We start from the raw sequence: 21841 nt of genomic DNA, 5'->3' as shown, positions 1-21841 counted from the left end.
TTGATTGTAATAGTGAATGTTTCTGACTGATACAAGTCTGCCTACAGAACTGTCAAACTGTCATGAAAAAGTCCATTAGTAGCCAAATTAACAAATACTCTAATATTAACAGTTTGTTTGTTTTGGAAAGAAAATATAATTTAATTTTTGAAGGTCATCTTTGAACACTTGAACTGCCTTTCTGCAGTTTTCTGCAGTTTTCACTTCATCTTTTTCATTTGGAACCTGAAATTACAACACGCAGCAGAAGTTTTGTAGATGCCAGCTAAATAGGTAGAGCAGGTAAATTAGCCCTTTCCAATATTATATTTGAAATATATATATATATAATTATATATAATCTGGTTTGAACTATATATATATATATATAATCTGATCTGAACTATATTTATATATATTATATATAATTATACATACATTTTATTATATATAACTACAATTATATATTATATATTTATATAACTATATATAGTATATAATAATAATATATAATATATACTTATACATATATAACATTATATATATATATATTATATTTGAAAACAGACCAAAGTCACAAATTTGTTAAATTCGTTAAAAATTCTGCAGATGTAGTTTTCGTGTTAAACTCAAATAGAATTTAATAACTACTTTCTCTCCTTAGCATACCATCCTGTTTTAGGATTTTTTAGATATTTAAGGACTGAGAAATTATGAGATTTAATGAATTTGGGGTTCAATTCCAAGTGCAGTAGTAGGGTATGCTCAAGTGATGATAGTCCTTTTTGCCCCATCCCCACTCCCCTGTGCAATTCCACCTTGCTTTTTTCATCTTCGGACTCTGTTTCACACCACCCAGTGTCAAAATCTGCTTAGTGCTGGTGGCACAGTGAGCCAGGGAAAGAGGGGCAGACCAATAATCTCTTTTGAAATCTGTAAGGACAAGGGTGCAGAAGCAGCCTGCCAATGTGACTTGTTTCAAAGCTGTGACTAATGCTTACCTCCAGCCAGGCAACCACTGTCGGCCCGTCCCACTGGGCGAAAGGCAAGCCCTTTCTCCGAGCTTCTTCCAGAAGTTCATGTCTAAAAATAGATCAAAAGCATTACATACACAGAGCAGTGCATATGGACAATATAGTTACAACCATGCCTTGTTGTTAAGGGTAACAATAGTGAAGTGCAATGACAGTTATTGGTATGGCATAGAAAATGCAACGAACAATACAGCTCCTTCCCATTTTGGAACGTATTCCTTATTCTATTCCTGACCTTTTTTTTTTTTTTAAATCTTCTTTTCGACCTCCTTTTAACCACCTAACATACAAAAGGAGAGGTTTCTACCTGTTCTCATCTGAAGCAATAGAGAACTGGGGTAATCTGTATAGAAGGACCACCCAGATAACAGAAGACGTTGGGGAACAGAGAAAACGGTGGGAATTTTCCTGAGACCGGCTTAGCTATCGTCTGGTAATGACCCAGAATGGCCCTAAATAGCCGTCTTCTAGACCTGAGCTAAGCTTGGATATAATGCAATAGGGTCTATGGAGTCTTTGTGCTTGAAGCATTTATCCTTGCCAGATCAGCTATGCACAATTCTGGGGTCTCTGGTGTACAGCTGTTCTTCATCTTAAATAAGCCATCCATGGTTAATAATGAATTGGCTGTGGCTTCCATTTTTTTATTGTTTGTATCCAAAAGGAGATCCATGTGGTTTACTGATGTATATATTTCTATGCTTATAGAATTTATGTGGTTTCTCAGTTTTATATGTATGTACATGGATATATTTTTACAGAGTTGAAGGGATACCAATCTGACTCCTACCTCTGGAGCTTCTCTAGACTGCAAAGAGTGTGTATGAAAAACTGTGACAAAAAAAAAAATCTCAAGGTTTAAAATTCACTTCTAATACAATAGTATTAAATGTTTGGTAAAGTATAAGTATGTCAGCTAGACTTTCAAGAAAATGCTCTATATTAAACACATTCAACCTTTTGGCCAGACATTTAACTGACTACTGTTGCATTTGTAACATGACTAAAGACGACTGTGGTGGTGGCATAGAAAAAGCAGTCCTTCAAGAGTTTTTTTTTTTTTTTTTCTGATATTTAACAATGTACATTCTGCAGCCTCCTACTGAGTGAAACACAAAAGAATGCTCTCGGCAACAAGCAGTAGCGAAAATGAAATTACACAGGGACTATGCTAATGGAGTATTAAAATTTGCTTACATTCCCACACAACAAGGAAATCTTAGAATTACAGCTTCAATTTTGCTCCTTCCTCCTTTATTACTACAGCCTTTGTGGTTCAGTTATCCCTTGGCAATTCTTCACTGCCTTAGCAGCCTTTCAAGAATATATATTACAAAATCACAGCAAATAAAAGTGATGGAGAGATCTTACTCATAAGGTACTGCTTTGAGAATTTATGCACTGCCAAGGGACCAGACAGAATTTAGCTTAAGTAAAAAAGGGAACTCAAATAGCATTTCTGCATACGTGTTTAAATCCCTCATTCTGTGTATTAATAGGAAGACAGCTGCTTTAGTTTCTACATTGCTGCTGTAGTAATATGTAATACTACAAATACTTGACAGCTTTTCTAAAGTTTATCTAGCTTTTCCTCCCACACATCCTTTGCAGCACAGCTTATCTATTGCCACTTGGCTGTCCAAAGACACTGAAGAGTTACCCTTGCTTTCCATGACAGCAGTAAAATGAGTAAAGACTTGCTATCTGGGTACACAAATGTCATGTTACCTTCAGTAGCTGGAGGTGCGGGAATCCCATCTCCCCAGGGAGACCCGTAGTGAAGGCCAATAGAGACATATATACACACTCGGATGTTTAGGAAAGCAGAACTGAGGCATGGCCAAACTCAGCAGATGGCCACATCCCCACATCCCAGCTATCTGCAGATGAGGAATTTTGGTTCAGCCTTCCCTCAGAGATGGTTCTGCAGCGTGCCTGTGAAGCTGCAGCAGTGCAGCACCTCCTTCCATAACCCCAAGGAGGTGGCGTGTCTCCTGGGACCACCAGGGCTGCCAGCTGGCACAGATGTCTTCAGGTAGAAACAAGCCTGTGGGGCTGCCCTTTCCTTACTTGTCTAGACTCAGTTTCCCCTGACAGGGCACAGACCCAGCAAAATCCCATTGGACTTTCTCCTTACCCAAAGCCAGCCCAAGCTCAGGGAGCAGCTCCTTCTCCAGTCTGGAGTCCCATGGAGACACCATCCTCAGAGGAACCTGATCCCAGATTTTTCCTTATCTGGGGTATTATCTTCACCCATCACAGCTGAAAGAGCTGGGCTGGCTCTCACAATAAATAAAAAAATGGAAATTATCACTTTTTTTTTTCTTTAACTGGCCACTTGCTTGTGGTAATCTTCTGCTCAGAGCAGATCTGTGGCATGTGGTCTACACAGAGAAGGGGTTCAGGAGGAACTTTTGTCCTCTTTCTTCAGTTTGGTGTTGAATCCCTGTGTGGCCTCAAGAACCAAGGTGCTGTGATCACTTTAAGTTCTTACTTTCATAAAAAAGTTACTTTCTTTATATTGGAATTATGAAGTGATTATTTCTATGGAGTTCCCTGTAACCTTGCAGCATTTGAATTGGCCTGAGGTTTGTTTTGGAGGTTTAGCATTACTCAAGTACATGCTTCAAGTGTAGGAAAGCACTTTTAATTCAGAAGCAGTCAGGCTCATACAGCTAAGGAAAATATGGTTGTAGTTATTGATTTTAGCTAAAGAAACTGAGACCAGGCCAGAAATGGGATGCTCTCTCCATATGCTATAGCTAAAGACTACAGTATGATAAACACATAATCCAAAGGGTCTTGGCTTGTAGAAATGTTTTGGTTTGAAAATATATTTAGTGCAAAGTTAAAATTCTTTGCTCAGACATGTACCAGGAATACAGGCACCATAAGGTCTGTGCCTCACTTACTGATATGGAACACTAAAAGGATTTTTGTAATATTTATTTTCCTTGAAAATAATTGTATGCTTCAGAATTTGTATTTCCTTCCCTAGGACATTTCATTTAAACACCTCTCCAATGTCAAAGTTTATTTAAATTATATTTTACTTTTTAAAAAAAGCACATTATTATGTGATTACTTTTTAATTTAAATTAGGAGATCTGTATAAACTGAACCTTCAATTTCTAAACCAGAACTGAAAGCAGAATTTCTATTTCTTGACTGAGAGAGGTATCATTTAGTTATCAGTCATAGCAAATTGTCTTTTGATATGTAGTAATACCGTAGAAAGAACACTCTATCAAAATAAGTTTCAAATATTATGTAGGAAAAAACATGTATTTTGATCAATAGTGCAAATCAGAAAAATGAATCTGGTAATCTGCCTATTCTAGAATAGAATCTAAATACTTTAGAACAGCCAGAATGAACTGATGTGTTTATGGGATAGCCAGTGGCTTCCTGAGCTGAAAAACCAAATTTGACTGTGGCACCTGCATTTCCATTTTCCTTATGAAACCATACAACTGACCAGAGGAAAAAGAAGAGATAAATAACCTACATAAGCTTGTCATTCTCCCTTCCTTTCACTCTAAAGACAAGGTTTAGGGACAACAAATGGCATGGTACAGTTTCTCTAATTTTGAAGATGCTTTGCAGGAAGTGTAGGGATATTCTAAAACTGTCAGAAAAGTACTACATGTTATTATGTGCCCACTTTGCATTGGTAAGGAGATAGGGAATTAAAATGTAATCACTTTCATACTCATTTAGTTTCTTGGCAACATATGAAAACAGACTGATAAGGGAGAATTGACATTAATTAAGCATTACTCAATTTTATTATTTTTTTGCAGATAAGTATTATTTTGCAGATAAGGCTTTAAACCACTTACTGTTGTTGGAATAAATTCCAAATTAAAGCTGTATTTTTTAAGTTGACATTACTACTGTTCAAGAATAAAATCCTCTTCCATTGTGGGAGAAGCTGTAATATGCTACTTAAAATATATTGTTACCCTGAGCCTGGCTTTGCAAAATAAGGACACTTCATGAACATCGACTATTCAGCATTAATCCAAAATTTCAGAGATGTTTGTACTCATTGGTCTTCAAGAGAGTACCTGATAAAATGGGCTGTCTTCTCTCTCATCTCTCTCTCTCTCTCTTTCTTTTTTTCTTTTTTTTTTTTTCTTCTTTTTTTTTTTTTTTTTTTTTTTTTCTCAAGACAGAAAAGAAAAGACATGTCATATCATGTTGAGGAGTTGTGTGGCAGAGACGTGGGCTTGCCTCCCCTGCACTGTCTTCTGATTAGGGCCCCAAAATTACTTCTTAAGGATACTTTTATGATAACCCATTTTCTTTAGCATCACTCTTCTGAGCACCAGGTACAACTACATCCCACAGCTGAGTGTGTAACTGTCTTATACCATGAGGACTATGAATGCTTCATATCCCTCTAGACATCAGAGGTACATAGAAGCAGAGGAAGGGGGGAAATAGTAAGACCAAAATGACATTTTTATCCTTGAAATTTTCTCTCTCTTATATACTACTCCCTTACACAGGGCAAATTTTAGCACTGTATCAGCAGCATTCATCAACTCATTGTGTAAAATGCAAGAAAATTTATTAAAAATAAGAAGGTTCTTTAAATAGTCTTTGTGTGGGAAGTTAACAAAATCTTAATTTATGTCGTTCAATAGTATTCAATTTTCTGTATGAAGATGGGGCTCCCCCCCATGAAGCAAACAAGAAACAACAGCTTAGGACTTCTGATATACATAATTCAAATACATAGTACACAAACTAAGTCCTAACATTGTTAAGAAGAAACTTGAATTTGAACAGTATTTCAACATAGATCTTAATATTTCTGCAAATAATAGCACTTACTGTGAGGATTCACAGGAAAAGTCCTCAAGGATATTACATTATGTATATTATAATATCTCAGTAAAAATGTGACCATGAATGTAAGATGAACTCAGAATGAAGCACAGTGAAACTGAGACCAAATCATGCTAGTAAAATACAAGCAAAATGTAGTTAGAAGTTTTGGCCAATGGGTGATTTAGATCCTAGGAAATGGCCTTTACTCATAAGACATTTTCTCAAAAAGGTAATAGATGAAAGAGTTTGCCAACACACCCTCTGATTATTGCTATTGTTGCTGCTATCACTATTATCATTATAAAAAATACTAAAATATTTAGTTTACAACCAAATGGTACACAACTGCTTTTTTAGAAGAGAAATAGACACGAAATATGCTGTGTTTGTTTGAGTAATCCTATGATCTCAACGTAAGATTAAACACTTCTGCCACATCTGTACAGTGTTTCCAAAACTAACTAACGTACTCACCTTCAAAGATTCCAAAATTCAGGAGAAAGGATTTCTAATGAATTGAGCTGGATTTGAATTTTATCTTTTCTATTGCCATTTACTATTTAAAAAAGGCTAGAATTGTGTAGCTGAAGTCATCATATGACAAAATAAACTACCTGAATTTGTATAAATTAATATTTATGTTAAATGTCTATGGCAAATAAGTTACCTCCTATCTTTTTGCTTTCTGCAGGAGTGTAAATATTTTTTTTAAATGAAGTAGGGAGAAATGAGACTCAGGTTTGATATTGTCATATAATATGGATTGAATTTATTCTGAAAGGATCCATCTGAATACTAAAGACTGCACTAATTAAAAACTGAGTAAGATTTTGTTGCAACTTTTGCTGTCAGGCAACCTGACTTTTAAATCATTTGAATTCCTCATTCTTTCTCCTTTTTGATGCTTGCTCTAATATGCAGACTGAGAACAAGGGGGAAAATTCCATTTCTATCTTTACAAAAGGTTTTGTGTCCCACTAAGAATTTTCAGCAAAGAATGACTGAAATATGAAAACAGGCTTAAATCAAGAAACAATTAATAAATAAAAGTTTTTAGATCTATAAAATAAGGAAAAGGAATTTTAAGTTTAGCAGCATCCCACATAACACAGCTTAGGAAAGCAGATTTAATTATTCTATATAGGTGTACGCTGTCAGCGTATGCAAGCTGAAGGGCAATATTCTTTTTCTGAAGATGTACATTAAGCTAAGTGAAGCATGTTCAGGAATGCTTAATATAGGTCTAACAAATTAGATCTACAGACAGCTACTATGAAAAAAATAATAAAACACCTGTAAAATAAACATACTTGCATAATACATAACCTTGCAATCTTGTATGTAGTGCGCTAAATTAGAGATACCTGGAGTTCCCAGGTTGATTAAATGTTATTAAATCTAATTATAGACAAAAAGCTATTTCATAATCACACATTCTAAATTAATGTAGTAAAGCCTGCTCTCTGCAAGTTTTTGTGTCCCTTCAACCATCAGAAAGTTATAGCTCATACACTCTTTGGATGCATGAAATTTTCTACCTAAGCTCCAAGAGATAGAAATTTTAAATTTTATATCAGGTTAACAATCAAAAAACCAAGCTTAAAAATATACCAGTGAAAAATTACATGCACAAATGAAATATTTCTGTACAGCAATGTAGCATGAGGCTTCAAACAGAGAAAAAGAAACTGTGTATTCTGGATTGCTATGATGTTTAGAAGTTTGAGTCCTCTGAGATTTAATTAATCAGAATTTATGCTTAAATGCATTTGTTAATCGAGGCATTCACTGTTGTAATTTTTTCCACTGACATAAAATTTTAAATGTCTTAGCACTTCTAGGCTTTAGACTCCCCAAAATATGTTTGTTTAAAAACTTTTATGGCAGTTATCTCCAAGTACTTACTCCACTGTGTTAAACCTTGCAGGAGCAACTCCTGAATTTGTGTATGCTTTCAATACTTTGAAAGTTTTCATTTGGGTCAGTTTTCTGTATGGGATTGTTTATATAAGATTCACAGGAAAAAAAAAAAGAAGAAATAATAACAAAAGATAGAATATAAACATGGTGCTGAAAATGAGTATGTTCAGCAGCCATGGTGTTTTAACTTACCCAGATATGCTTTTCATGAGATGAAGAGAGATGAATGGAAAAAAAAGCACATAAATGTTAATGAACATATACTAGTTCATAAAGAAATCATATGATAGATAAAATAATAACACCATTATAACTACTGAAATCTTTCTTTGATTCTACTGAAATCTGGTCTTTGAATGCTTTAAAGAAGTTATATGTCCTTATGAAGAACAGAGGCATTTCACAAAATGAGATTTTCTTTAAACTGATGTTGGTTATTTATTAGGTACCAGTGCAGCACATTTATGACACATATTCATACTAAAGATCTGGAAACACAGTGAATGTGGATTAGATTTTCAACTCAAAGCATGCTGCCCAGATTTGAATCAGAGACACAGTAAAATTAAGAGTTGACTATGAACCAAGGTTTACTTTCCTACATCTACTTCACTAAGATTTTAGCAAAATTTCTTGTAGTAATGACTACATAGATTTGGGATTATTTTATTGAAATAGGCAGGAAATTTCCTACACAGAGATGACTAACATCTGTAATTATGCAGTATGTCAATTTGAGCAGTCCTAGTAATGCTAGATTAGTAGTGATACTGGTGTGAATGTTTTGCCCTCTAGGTAACCTATTTTTACCAATAAAAAGAATTGATAAAAGTAGGAGAAACCAGGATGCCATCACTGATAATAAACTTTCTTTGGCATCCTTTAATTGCCATCATAAAAAGAAAATTATATGACTGAATGAACCCCAGATATCTCAGAATATTATGTTTCAATTAACCAATGATTTACAGAGATATAAAAAATGCTTGGTACATACAGCTGTAGAAAACTTTGGAGTGAAAAGTATGTGCTCTTATTAATTAAAAAGATGTTGCTTTCATTTCAATAATTTTATGAGGGGGCTGGTTCCAAGACCTTAGATTTTGTTTCTGTGTTTGTATGTGATAAGCAGAACAGCTGGAAGAGAGGAGGAGAAAAAGTGCAAATAGAAAAGCAGATGAAAACAAACGGCAAAGTCATACACAGAAAGTTTAAGAAAGGAAAATTAAGAATTGGAAAGACAATGAAGGCATGCATGAATAGAAGACTAGAAAACTACTCAAACAATTACCAAATATGATGGAGGTACCATCAGGATCAAATATACATTCATGATTTTTGTGTCAAATATCCATCACGCTCATTTTCCACTGAAGAGAAAGTGAAGACTGATTTGAAATCCTTTGCCTTTTATTTTGGACCTTACAGAATCTATTGAACTATCTATTTCTTACATATCCTTCTGAATACTCCTTTGGATATGGGTAGACGGAAATAAACAGGGGGATTAATTGGAATGTGAGTAATTTTCTGGCAGCTTTAGTCAGTTGGCAAGTTGCAGCTGCCTTGGCATAACTTAAGGGACCTGAAGGCTGTTCCAGTCTCCCCCATTACAGCAGCAGAGGATCAATGATCATCTCTCTGCTTCCTGAGCATCTTCTCTGGAGAAAAAAAATAAAGTACTGCAGAAAAAAAATGGCTTTTTAAATTCTAGCTTTTGCTTTTTCATATGATAACCATGTCATTGCTATTTTAGTGAATGTAGATAATGATTTCCCTCAGACATACACTAAAGACATAGATGTTTTTTCTGCAGCTGTGTTTTATTGATTCTTCCCTTAAGTCTTAATTCAACAGATAATTGGAAAGGTATTTGCATCTTCAAGAGATTGGAGTTTAGGAATCAACTGCATGTATGAGGATTTTTATCAATATTTATCAATAAATCTCAATTTGCAATAGGTAGACATGTGTAGATAAGGCAGGGCTTGGGACCTTGTCATATTTTGTTTGATTAAAAATTTTAAAAGCAAATACAAATTGTATGGAGAAAAGAATAAAAAAAATTCCTTGAGAAAAAGATAAAAATATTATTTAAAAATACAGGATTTTAAAAAGTAGTTCAATATAGGTATTATTGTTTACATTCTCACAAATACAATATATTGTATGTTTTTTTTTTTTTTTTACCCTCAGAATACTCTGAGTAAGGTTTAATAATCCTCTGCAAGATAAATACCCATATATCCTTGCACTGATAATGCTACAAAAGGAAAGAATTCCCCTAATATCTAATTTAATAGCAAGATACCTTTTTAACATTGTAAGAGCTTTTATTGAATAACTATTTCAAAGAGTCTTTTATTCAGTAAAGGTTAAAAATATGTTTGGCAAAGTAATCAAAAAAAGACATCTTTATGTATGTCTCAAGGACCAGAACCCAGTCCAACCAAGGAAAACCATGGTGGCCAGAGTGTGCAATCCTTGACTTCATCAGAACACTGAATACCTTTCCCTCCTCCTCTGGAATGAGAAAATAGAAAATAATAGGTAATGAATCAAGAATTGTTTTCTAGAAAGGAAGGAAGAATTAAAGAGCAGTCTAAAAGCTACCTACTACATCAGATAATTTCTCATAGATGAAAAAAGAAGGAAGGAATTAAATACAAAGTTTGAATTTTCCTAAAGTTTCAGGAAAGATTGAAAAAAACAAACAAACAAACTTGTTTTAAAAATATTCTTCAGAGCTACTGTAAGAAAAAAAATCATGTACATTTAGGATATAATGGTGTTTAATAAGCATTAAGTATTTGGGAACATTAGATGGATAGCACAGAAAAAGACCTTAATTAATCCAATTGGATTCATTTTTTGAAATGTGTGCAATTAAGAAAGTCATTAGAAACAGCTATTTGTATACTGCAGAGGACAGATTATTTGTAGTCACAAATACACTATGTCAAGTTCTAATTGGAGTTGCACACATAAAACCTAATTAAAGAGGCATTGTGAGGATTCAAAAGGAACTAAATGATGACTACAGTGTTTCAAACTCTTATTCCACAAAAAGATCTACCTTGACATGTTTTCTGTTGATAGGGATCAAAAAAGTTTGATTTTCTATAGGTAAATCTAAGTCCAAGTATTCTGTTTTATGTTATCAATTTGACTTAAATGTAGATTACTAGAACAAGAGGTGTATTTTTTGCAACTTTCTTCTCAATCATCTCTCAAGTTTTGAAAAAGATATACAAATGAAAAACATAAAGATAGTTTCAAAAACACACACCTGGTTTTAGGTAGAAATTGACTAAACTCAGTTAGCATAATACGTTCTTCTGTTAATATGGAAATAACTGGTGCTTGATGTTCATATGACTAGTCAGATGAAACTTAGCTGCATTGTGATTCTCTCAGGTTAGTTATAAGGTCATGCATACTACAGATTTCTTTTTACACAGTAACTTTACATGCAAGAATTACTTAGGCCTATTGTACAGGACTTTTTTTGTGTATGTAAGCATATGCATATGTCCTGGCTTATCAACGCTTTTCTGCAATCTGATTGAGTCAGGAGTTTGCACCTTGCAAACAAAATGTGGAGTACTGTGGAGTAAACCTCCCCAGAACATGTTCATGGGAAATATATTTATTTTGATTTTCCATGGAAGATATAAACCTTACATCTTAAGCTTGTCTTGGAGACGTGAGATTAAAGGATTTATGTTATTACACTGATAAAAGAAATTAAAAAAAAAAAAAAAAAAAAAAAGAAAGAGATTCTTATCCAGAGTCAAATCAAACAAGCATTGTAGGAAGTATTGGGAATTTATCTGCTTTTGAACAAGAATTCTGTCAGTATGATCCAGTTAATGGTTAGCTGACTAGCATATAAAGTTTCTTCATGTACATAATTTATGTATAGGATTTAGGACTACTGAGAAAGTGATGGCACAGACCAATTTCAAACTGTACTAGCAGCATACATAAGGTCAAATCTTCCTCTGTGTGGCAATCTAGGACTATGTAGCAATTGAATGTCTCTCAGACCTTACCTTAACACTTTGCATAGGATGAAACATGCATACCCTTCCTTCACTGTCAAATGCCAGGTTAGCTAGAAGGACAAGCTTGCAAGCAAAACTTTCAAAAATGTAATCATAATTTTGAAGGTGATTACATGATTTCCAGGTAAAGCTATATCTCAGTATGGATACTATTATTGTCAGTTAAATGTTTTTGTTTGTTTGTTTGTTTTAAGTTTTAAAATGATCATTGCCAAGCTTCCTTGCTTCCCATTTCTAAGAAATATTTTACTGTAGACTGCACATGAAATGCTAATTATAATGACCAATCAGACACACTGTTGTGCAATATAAAAGGCATGTATCTTTCTTCAGTATGCTTCTTTCTTCAGGAAGATACTTATGTTCTGATATATTGCATACTGTTGCAGATCAAATCAAACATTTGAAAAGGATATGTATCACTGGCACTTTGCAATTTGAAAGGCAAAGCCTAATTCATTCAACTTTCTGTGCTACCTAAATATGTATTTGCCATTAACGAGGCCTTTCAGCAAACATGATTTAGTATCATTCCTGAGCAAAACTCCTGTGGAATAGTGGAATTCAGCTGACATTCACTAGAACAGTTATAGCAAAAAGGGAAGTGTATCTGGATTCATTTGTTGACATTATTCGAAGTTTGCTGAGTTAATTGTTAATGTAGATTTGTTATAAAGGGCTAAAGTTAGTATCACTCGATATTTTAGCTACAAGGACAGTAAAGCATAGTTTCTCCTAACTGCCTCAAAAGCTAGCTGAGGTAAAGTCAGTGGGGATATGTGGTTTTTATAGGGGATACAGATTATTTGATTTTAGGCACCATATTAAGTACCCTTCTTCTGAGGTCTGTGTGGGGGACACACTTCAGCTATCCCAGAGGGCACTACACATGTGCATCCGAACCCTCCATGAACCTCATGAGTAATGATAGGAACTGGACTAGCCCAAAAGTTTGTATGCTGGCTACCAGCTTGGGCTTTGATGAAAACCCTGAGCATAAGGCAAGACAAAGTTACAAGCACAGTCCTATCACTTGGTAGAAAAACAACCACCAAGGACAATGCTATGAACAGCTGGGATAGTGTGTGTATTCACAGCCACTGAGAAATAGTAGCTGGAGTTCCTGGCTACAAAATTCAGAATGAGAAACTAGTATCAGTTTATTTAACAGGGAGACTGATTAATCACTAGAAAAAAACAAACAAACAAACAAAAACAACTAAGAGAGAGCACCCATCAACAGGATAACACCCTAAATGCTCTAAATACCTATAACTTTTGTTTTCTTGGACTGCATGTTCAATTTACAAATAGTAAGGCTTAAAAAAAAAATTAACTAGATCTATCATGTATTTCACCTCTGTGAGTAAACATTTATGGATGATTCAGGCAACCTAAGCTTATCTTTTCAGATGACTTGAGGAACATGATGGGGTCTAATTTAAAAAAATTATACACAGCTTCCTTAATTTCTCTTTGATGCCTTAGGAGAAACACTTGTTACAGATATATTTACTGTAATAACCAAATGTTGGATGAAAAGAGATTCTTGTTTGAGGTTTATAAATCTGACATATCATTGAGACAAACTGATAATTACATTTTAATGATGTCTAAGTAGTCAATTGAAACTGAAATTTAACATCTAAATAGCATTTTCTAAGCAAGAAGCAGGAAAACTTTGAAATTTAGGTTAATGACACTATTATCACTGGAGAGGGATTTGGTCTCCAGAAATATCATATTCTCTCAAGAAACTCTTTAGAGTGAAATGTATTATTCAGGAATCTAGTCTATGCATATAAATTGTGCTAAAATAGTATAACACAGTGCAGTGTGTTTATAACTCCAGGAGGCCAGAGCAGGGTCAATGCATGTGCTTGCTATTTGGGGAACAGGTAGCCAGGACATCTGGGGACCATTAGTACCTACTGGCTGCAACAGCTCACAGTTTGAAACATAGTGCTTCTCCATCCTTAAGTTAGTGGGCAAACTTGCTAAATTACTGATTCAACAAGAAGAAATACATTTTAATGGGAACAACTACCTTTTTATTTATTTATTTATTATTATTATTTTTTAAACTAACTAGCTAATTTCAAATTCTGGTGAATTTTGCCTGAAGCTAATGAAAACTGTGAGAATGTTCTGGCTAGAGTGATGAGTCCCACCTTTCGTTTCACATCAAAGGGAGATCCCTGGCTTTCCTACATCCGAAGTATGGCTTTTACCACTGAACTGAAAGAAAAGTCCACTGAGCCATTAACACAAGTTCAATATGTAGTATTATTCCCGTTTTATAAAAAAAATGATTTGGCTCTGGGTACACTGTTTTTCTGTTTTTTTTTTTTTTTTTTTTTTTTTTTTTTTTTTTTTTTTCCTCTAAGTGACAAAGCCAGCATAAATAAAGCTCTCCCTGACCTGAAGTTTAATACAAAGGAATACTTCCTGCTTTATCCTGTCTTTTAACTATTCCTCTGGTAAACCTGGTTCCCTTGGGATTTTGTGTCCTAATCAAAATTAGCCAAAGAAATCCTCAGAAACTGAGGTGCTCTGCTCATTCTATTTCAGTGAACTGGGATCATTGCCCCTGTGGGGTTTGTAGGACCTATTTAGCAATAAGAACAAGTTAAATACCAGAAATTAAATCTTACTGCTACATCATGAGATAGCAAATTATTCTCAAACTCCTCATATTATCATTTACAAAGACATCATATAAATTACCATCATCCTTAATGTTACTTTCTCATTTGCATTACACAAATCAGTAATTTTATAGTTACTGTATGTTTCTGAAAGATACTTCTAGGGGTAGTTATGCATAACTAAGGGTTGGCAAAAGTGAACCTGACCTACTGAGACAAGCTTGTCATTAAAATGACTTTCTGGACTGTTTCAACTGAATACTTTGCAAGGTAAAACATACAAATACATGACTGCATTTTTTTACATGGAAATGTTAATTTTCATCTACCCTATTGATAACTCACATCCTAATGACAATGCTTCAGTTGAATCCCATGTATCTCTCTAAAAAAAAGTTAATTTTTTCCTGTACTACAGTTCTTCTACAACTACATATTCTACACATAAATTACCAACACATAGTAGTTATGATAGAAATGTCTTAACATTTATCTGATAGTAAATTAAGATTAATCTTAAAATCAGTCATAAGGATACTGAAGTGAGAAGCTATGAACATACCTAAAGTAATGGGAAAAAAGATCTTTGTAATAAGGTATATAATAATATAATAATATAAGGTATATAAATCTTTGTATATAGGTATATAATTTATACCTATCACAGTCATTAATAATACATTTCAAACTGGATAAATAGTCATAGTCACAAAGGAAAGATTCCTTTCCTTCTAGCAGAGAGTATTTTGATTACACCTAATCTGTAAAGAACCAAGGACAGACAGACACAGGAGAGAAAATGAAAGACTTGAAAAAGAAGACAGCATGGAAAAGTCTCATTATGTGAGATTAGACAGAAGTCTAATAACTGATTACCTATATACCTATTATTTCTAGACTGAAAACTCAGTAGGCACTGTCATATATGAAGTAGTATGTGTCAAGTCTTATGGTATTTTATCCAGTTTAAATAACTGTTAACATATGAAAAAAGTGAACACATTTGTCCATTCGTCCCTTCAAAAATGGTGCTGTAGTACCTTCAGTCCTCATAGCTGGAATATAAACAGGAATTACCAAAAAATAAAAAATCACTGAAAAGTGAATAGTATTCTTTATGCTTACTAGAATTTAATAAAAAGGTGTAGTAATATACTCTTTGCTTACATATATTTCTAAATGAATAGGGAGTGATAACAGATGTATGGATAAGAAATCCAAAGACAAGACTCATCAACTGCAAAATCCCTGTGAATGTTATTCTGAGTTTCTTAATTGAATTTAAAACATTTCTTTGTCAGTTAGCACAATGACTGCTTTTCTATCTTCAATTGCTAAATTGAAGTTAAATTAATCTGAACACTTTCATATGTACATTACACAAATATGTACACTTAACGACATATTTCATCAGTAGCTTGACATGAAAGTAGTGTTTAAAAATATTCTACATGTAAATTCAAAGAAAAGCTGAAACATATCCCTTGCTTTTTTTGGATTAGAATTGCTAATTCTCTTGAAACTTTGCAAAGGAATATTAAAAGACAGAAAGACATGAAAACACCAAACATTTTAAAAATTAGGCTTTCAAAATTAAATAATAGCACTAAAGTTAGTGATTATGGATGAAACATAAACCTGTTTGTGTACTAAAAGAATTTTCAATGTCATTTTAATTTTTTTTTCCTCAGACACCATCTAATTACACTGGAACTGTGAAGCTGCCAAGAGGTTTCCTTTGTGTTTGTAGCTTTATTTTGACAATTCTCCTTAGCTCCTGGAAGCCGTTATGAGTCAGTGTACTGGTTTTACAAGTAGGTACACCAGAGTCAGCACTAAGTTATTATATGATTTAGGTGAACAACAAACTAGGTTGCCGTTTGCTGACAAACACAAGAAAGTGAAGCTGCTAGGATTTATGGGAAGCCTTTAACTTCTATAGACAGAAATAATACTTTGTTCAATGGATAATGCAAACAATCTTTTCTCTGTTCTGAAAAATTCATGTAGTTAGTCACTAAAATGGTTCTTTCACTGCTTGCCTATTTTTTAAGAACTGTAGTTACCAAATGATAAATAATTAATGACAATGTGAAACAGAAAATATCTCTTTCTCTTACTGTTTTGCAAATGAAACAATATTATACAATTGACAAAATTACAATATTTTTCCTGTATTTTATATGCAGCTTTAAAAACATTTACACTGGAAAAAAAACAAAAACAAAAAACAACACACACGGTAAGTGATAAACAGTCATAGTAGATGGTCCTGCCTCTCATTATACCTCTGCATAAAAACAACACAAAAACTGACATTAGATTCAAGTATGAGCCAATACAAGAAACTTAAAGGTGGTACTCACTTTTTCTTTAGTCTTCGGTCTTTTTCTGCTTGGGTTCCAAGTTTGCCCAATCCTAGAGATTCTTGTGCTGCTGCTTCTGTTTCCATATAGCCTCCTGTGTTAAAAAAAGGAAAACAAAACAAAACACAAAAAAGAAGAACAACAAAAACAAACATATTTTCCTACATCTCTTTCCCAGTCGTTCTCTCAACCCTTTAATACTCATTCTGACCTTCCCCTAGTCACCTATATTTTCTTACTTAATTCATGGCATCTACTGTTTGTGGAGAACATCTAATGCTGGCAAGTGTTTGCTACATGGAAAAAAGTAGCAGGAAAATTTGCTTCCTCCTCGTGTTCAGCAGAAATATATGAAAAGGGCACACTGGTCTTCTCCTTTGCCTGTTTGACGCCTAAGTATCAGTCTCATGGTCCTGAGTGAGCAATGCCTTCACGATTTTTTAATCTTAGTTGGGAAACCTGCAGATGAAAGTACCTTCTCAAGAACTGTATGATTATTACTGACATAATATAGCATCAGTTAATGCCATCATGCTAAGGTCTTCACTTTGTCCTCACAGAGAGTCTTACAGTCTTTGATGTCATTATCCTTCCAAACTCCTGAACCAGGGATGATATGAGGAATTTGTCAGAGGAGTAGAAAGCCTTCTCCTTGGAGAAGCCCCCTAGCCACCCAATTGCTGTCATGCCAGGGTAACTTGAACTTGCTTCAAGTCACAAGGAAAACCTGCAATAAGCAAGGACACCTGGACCAAACTATAATCATATTATAAACTGTGGACAAAATTGATATTGTTAATCCATACTGATCAAAATTATGTCTGTTAATGTGAGACTTTTCCAGTGCAGAAGCTGAAAGATTTTTTTTTTTTTTTTTTTTTTTTCTTAATTGCTGCTTGGATTCAAGGTAGAAGTGAGCTGCTCAGGGAGTTGCCAGCACACAGTCTCCCACCTCTGGTTCTAAGCAGCCCTCACACCTGTACACTCATCTGCATAGACACAGTGGCTGCAGCACTTTGAAAGCTGCTTTCTGCTGTGCTCCTGTTCAGAAGTGGCACAGAAATACAACGTTACAGGAAATGCTGATGCTTTTCTCCATTTGTCACTGGCAAATTCTTATTTTTCAACTAATGGATAGTAAACAACTGTAGAGTGGACACCAGTATAATTAGGACAGCACAATATAAAATAAAAGATTTCTATTCTGATTCAGGGATTTTAAGCATAAAATGAAGTGTAAATGGTATCTAGCAAAATATCATCACAGGCTTTTGCAAATCACATTTACATGCATTTCAACCAAATGGGAACAAAACCAACTGCAGTATTATTTTATGACATTAAATTACAAAAAATGATTTTCAAGCAGCACTTTCAAAGCAGGTGTAGTTCTACCTCTACCACTGGCTAGATGGATTTTTTCTTCAATAAAGAGGGCACTAATTTTCCACATCTCATGATGAGAATGATGCCTCCAATCACAAACACAAAAACCAAAACTGTATACTGTGCTTATTCTCATCTGCTTTTCAAAGTCTTACAAAATATCTCATCAAACATTTCTTGCTGACTCTGAGAGAGCAGCTCACCAGATGTTACGTGTAGACAGTATGATGGCAGTGCAATGAGGGATTAGAATCATAGAATCATTGAGGTTGGAAAAGACCTCTAAGATCATCTAGTCCAAACCTTTAAACTAGTACTGAAATCCACCACTAAATGATGCTACTAAGTTCTACATCTAAACATTTCTTGAAGACCCAGGAATGGTGACTCAACCACTGCCCTAGGCAGCCTGTTTGCCTCACAACCCTTTCAGTGAAGAAATTCTCCTAATGTTCAATCTAAAGCTCCCCTGGCACAACTTGAGGCCATTTCCCCTCATCTTATCACTTGGAATCAAAATAAAGAGCAGCACCTCTACATCAGCAAGATTAAACAGAGAACTGGCACTTCAGTGACTGTAACCAGATTTCTGGTTTTGATTCCAACAGCTTTCTTTTTCAACCTTATCACAGTGAAATGATATAAATGTAACTGGTGTCTCTTCAGCGTGACAGAAGGAAAAAAAAAAAAACAACAAAAAACACCTAAAGTGAACTGCAATAGCTTGTAACTATCAATCAAATAGCTAACACAGGCTTTCTATTGATTGACTGATTGAAGGTCCCCATCTGGTCTCAGTTTACTGTTTGTTATAAATCCAGTTCTTCCTCTATGACTGTAGCATCTTGATGAAAGGCAAGATATGTAACGTTCAATAGCTATGCATCTAGAATGTCATTCTTCCTTGACAACACCATTAGATCACCTTACTTCTTGTAAGGACTAAAGGATATGGGGCAATATTATTCAACAACAGACAGATTTGCTTACTTTCCATTTTAGAAAGTTAATCTGTGCTTTTGACAGAGCTAGCAAAAATAACAAGGCAGTGATACTGCAAATACTCTTTGTTCAAGGCTTATGTCCTATCAGCATCAGTGCTGCTATTACCACTTCACTTAAGGAACAAAACCTGTAAAGTTCTAATGCTCAAGTATTTTGTTCAGAGAATTTTACTGCTACAGCTCCTACCTTCCTTTGGCAAAATAGCTAATGCAGGAGAATAGTCAATGACTTGATAGAGTTGTCTGTTCACATACTGATCAAGCTCAATGAGCCACTCTGAGGATGACTGTGACATTGAATGATCACTCTCACAGACTGGAAAGTATTGTCAGCATACTAGACTTTACCACACGACAAACACATCTGGGCCTTTGAATGACCAGGGCACATTGTATCGGATATGGTCATTGTACCTGTTTGTATCTCAGGCATGCAGATGACCATGGTTCTGAACAAACTGATCTTGATGATACGATATGCCATACAGATGAACTAGACCAGGAGGTACTAAAAATCCTTGTGATATATTGTTTTAGGGACTAGAATATTTTAATTGTAAGATGAGGAGAATATGCAAATGTGTAGTGTGGTATTCCCCAAGAGAGAGGAGGGAATAAATTTAAAATCGAAAATTTTAAATTCAGAAAATTAAATAAAAGACACCCCTTCCCCAATTATTAACAGAAAGCTTGAAGGATGTAGAAAACTGGAATCCTGATTCTAAGAAAGATATCCTAAGGCCTATGCTTGCCTTTGAACAATGATACAAATGGTTTAACAGAGATGATAAAAATAGCAAATTATGAAAATAATTATGAAAAAAAAAAGGCGAGTTTAGCAGTGAAAAACTAAATTTTGAAGGTAATGTGGATAAAGGAAATATATTGCTTCTTAGATGAGAGTATATATTACACATGATTTTAGAGACATTATGGAACCAGCTACAGAAGTATTATTTGTACATGCAGTGTATAATAATGTCACTGGGATCCTTAATATCCCATGCATTGCCATGATTTTTTAAATTGTTCCTTTAAGCATAATTGTGTGCACGTACAAATATGCACATAACAAAACAAATTAATGTTTCTGAGGCTCAAAATCAGGTTTCTTGCCTCTGTACTACTCAGTGTTCTATTGAATAAAAGGTATTTTCCATATTCATAAATATAAGTCTGTATCTATATCAAATCAGAATAAGTTTAAACAAAGAATCAAATCATATTCATTTATTGATTTTTAATTAAAGAATTATGTAATGAAAAACATATAAATATACTAACTGCAGTGCAATGATGATACGACTTACTATTTAGGTTTTTGTAACATTATTTTACTATGAATAGAGCTATTAATTATATAGCTGCACTGATATTGAACCTATCATGGAACTAATTCAACTACTACCGCTATTTTAATTTTTATTTATTGTCTTTAAACAATTACTGAATGGATACTGCTACACAAGATTTTTTGTCTTTTGTTATCTTAAAAATTAAGATGAAGAAAACTATTCTGTAATTCAGCTGCTCAACAATGTCTCTTAATTTCTTAAAATATTTTGTTCTTTGTAGTTACTGTAAATTTTTGTATATGCTTCTAAATCTAATTTGCTTAATTAAAATGTGCATTGTACTGAAATCTTTGCTACTGAGCTAAAAGATGGTTGTCACAAAAAATTCATTTAATTGCAAATCTTCACTAATAGCTAATAGTGTAATTTCATGAACTGGTGTTGGGAATTACAAACAGGCTTTATCCAATTATGCATATGGCTTATTAATCATGTTGGCTATTATAAGAAATTAATCTATTGCCAGATTATATTGCTCCTGAGGCAATCTTTAAAGGTGTTATTTTATTTGTGTTCATATATCGAGGAATTGCAGGGAAGACCAATATATTTATTACATCTTTGTCCTCCGTGTTCCTGAGTTACTGTGAAATCACAAATTATTATACATAATCCATCAGTATTAATAAAATTGATTTTATAGAATGTAAATTTGAATTAATACCCCAGACTAAAGTTATAAAATTCTCCATTAATGCAGATGGCGACATGCAGGTGTATTTGAGAGATCCATTTAATGGGATCCTGAAGTACATTAAACTATGAAGATGATTGAATAAATCAGTTTTATTCTTACCGTAGTGAGGAAAAAATGAATTTAAATCAAGATTAGAAATTATTATTTTTTAAAGAACACAATATAAATAGGAAAAAGGTTGGGGTGTAAATGGAGAATGCTCAGTCCTTTGATATTTTCTCTGATATTTTGATCCTAACTTTGCATAATCTTATGTTGTAGGATTTTATTAATGGGTTTGGTAGTTGCATAAGTTGTGATTAGTATTCGTTAGTATCATATATTAATATGAATTTAGGTGGTATTATTATTTTTATATTTTAATTTATTATTATTTCAGGCCTATGCATCACTTAAGCATTTACACTTACTGCAAACCTTTAAAAATTTTTGTAGGTGTTATATGGTCAACATGCCAATAAAAATTTAGTGCCTCACAAAGCTGTACTCTGACATTTTTGTGACTAGAAAAGAGATATTATTTCTATTTTATTTTACTAAATTTAT

General features: G+C 33.9%; 1 protein-coding gene across 10 annotated transcripts in view; it reads right to left on the bottom strand.

The window, feature by feature from the left end:
- The window catches only part of PPFIA2 (PTPRF interacting protein alpha 2), a 325957-nt gene that overhangs the window by 16195 nt on the left and 287921 nt on the right, over positions 1 to 21841 (bottom strand). For 7 of the 10 annotated variants that reach the window (XM_032186559.1, XM_032186593.1, XM_032186577.1 and 4 more), the window contains 3 exons: positions 16854 to 16947; positions 7965 to 7973; positions 981 to 1062 (listed from right to left, as the gene is read on the bottom strand). In XM_032186559.1, the coding sequence (XP_032042450.1) occupies positions 981 to 1062; positions 7965 to 7973; positions 16854 to 16947 (185 nt within the window). The remainder of the gene's footprint in view (positions 1 to 980; positions 1063 to 7964; positions 7974 to 16853; positions 16948 to 21841) is intronic. The other 3 variants (XM_032186585.1, XM_032186641.1, XM_032186622.1) reach the window with 1 other exon arrangement.

The sequence above is a fragment of the Aythya fuligula genome, chromosome 1 (genome assembly GCF_009819795.1).
Source record: "Aythya fuligula isolate bAytFul2 chromosome 1, bAytFul2.pri, whole genome shotgun sequence".
NCBI classification, from domain to species: Eukaryota; Metazoa; Chordata; class Aves; order Anseriformes; family Anatidae; genus Aythya; species Aythya fuligula.
Note: the sequence above shows the minus strand (reverse complement) of the source record. Positions and strands in the feature narration are given on the sequence as shown.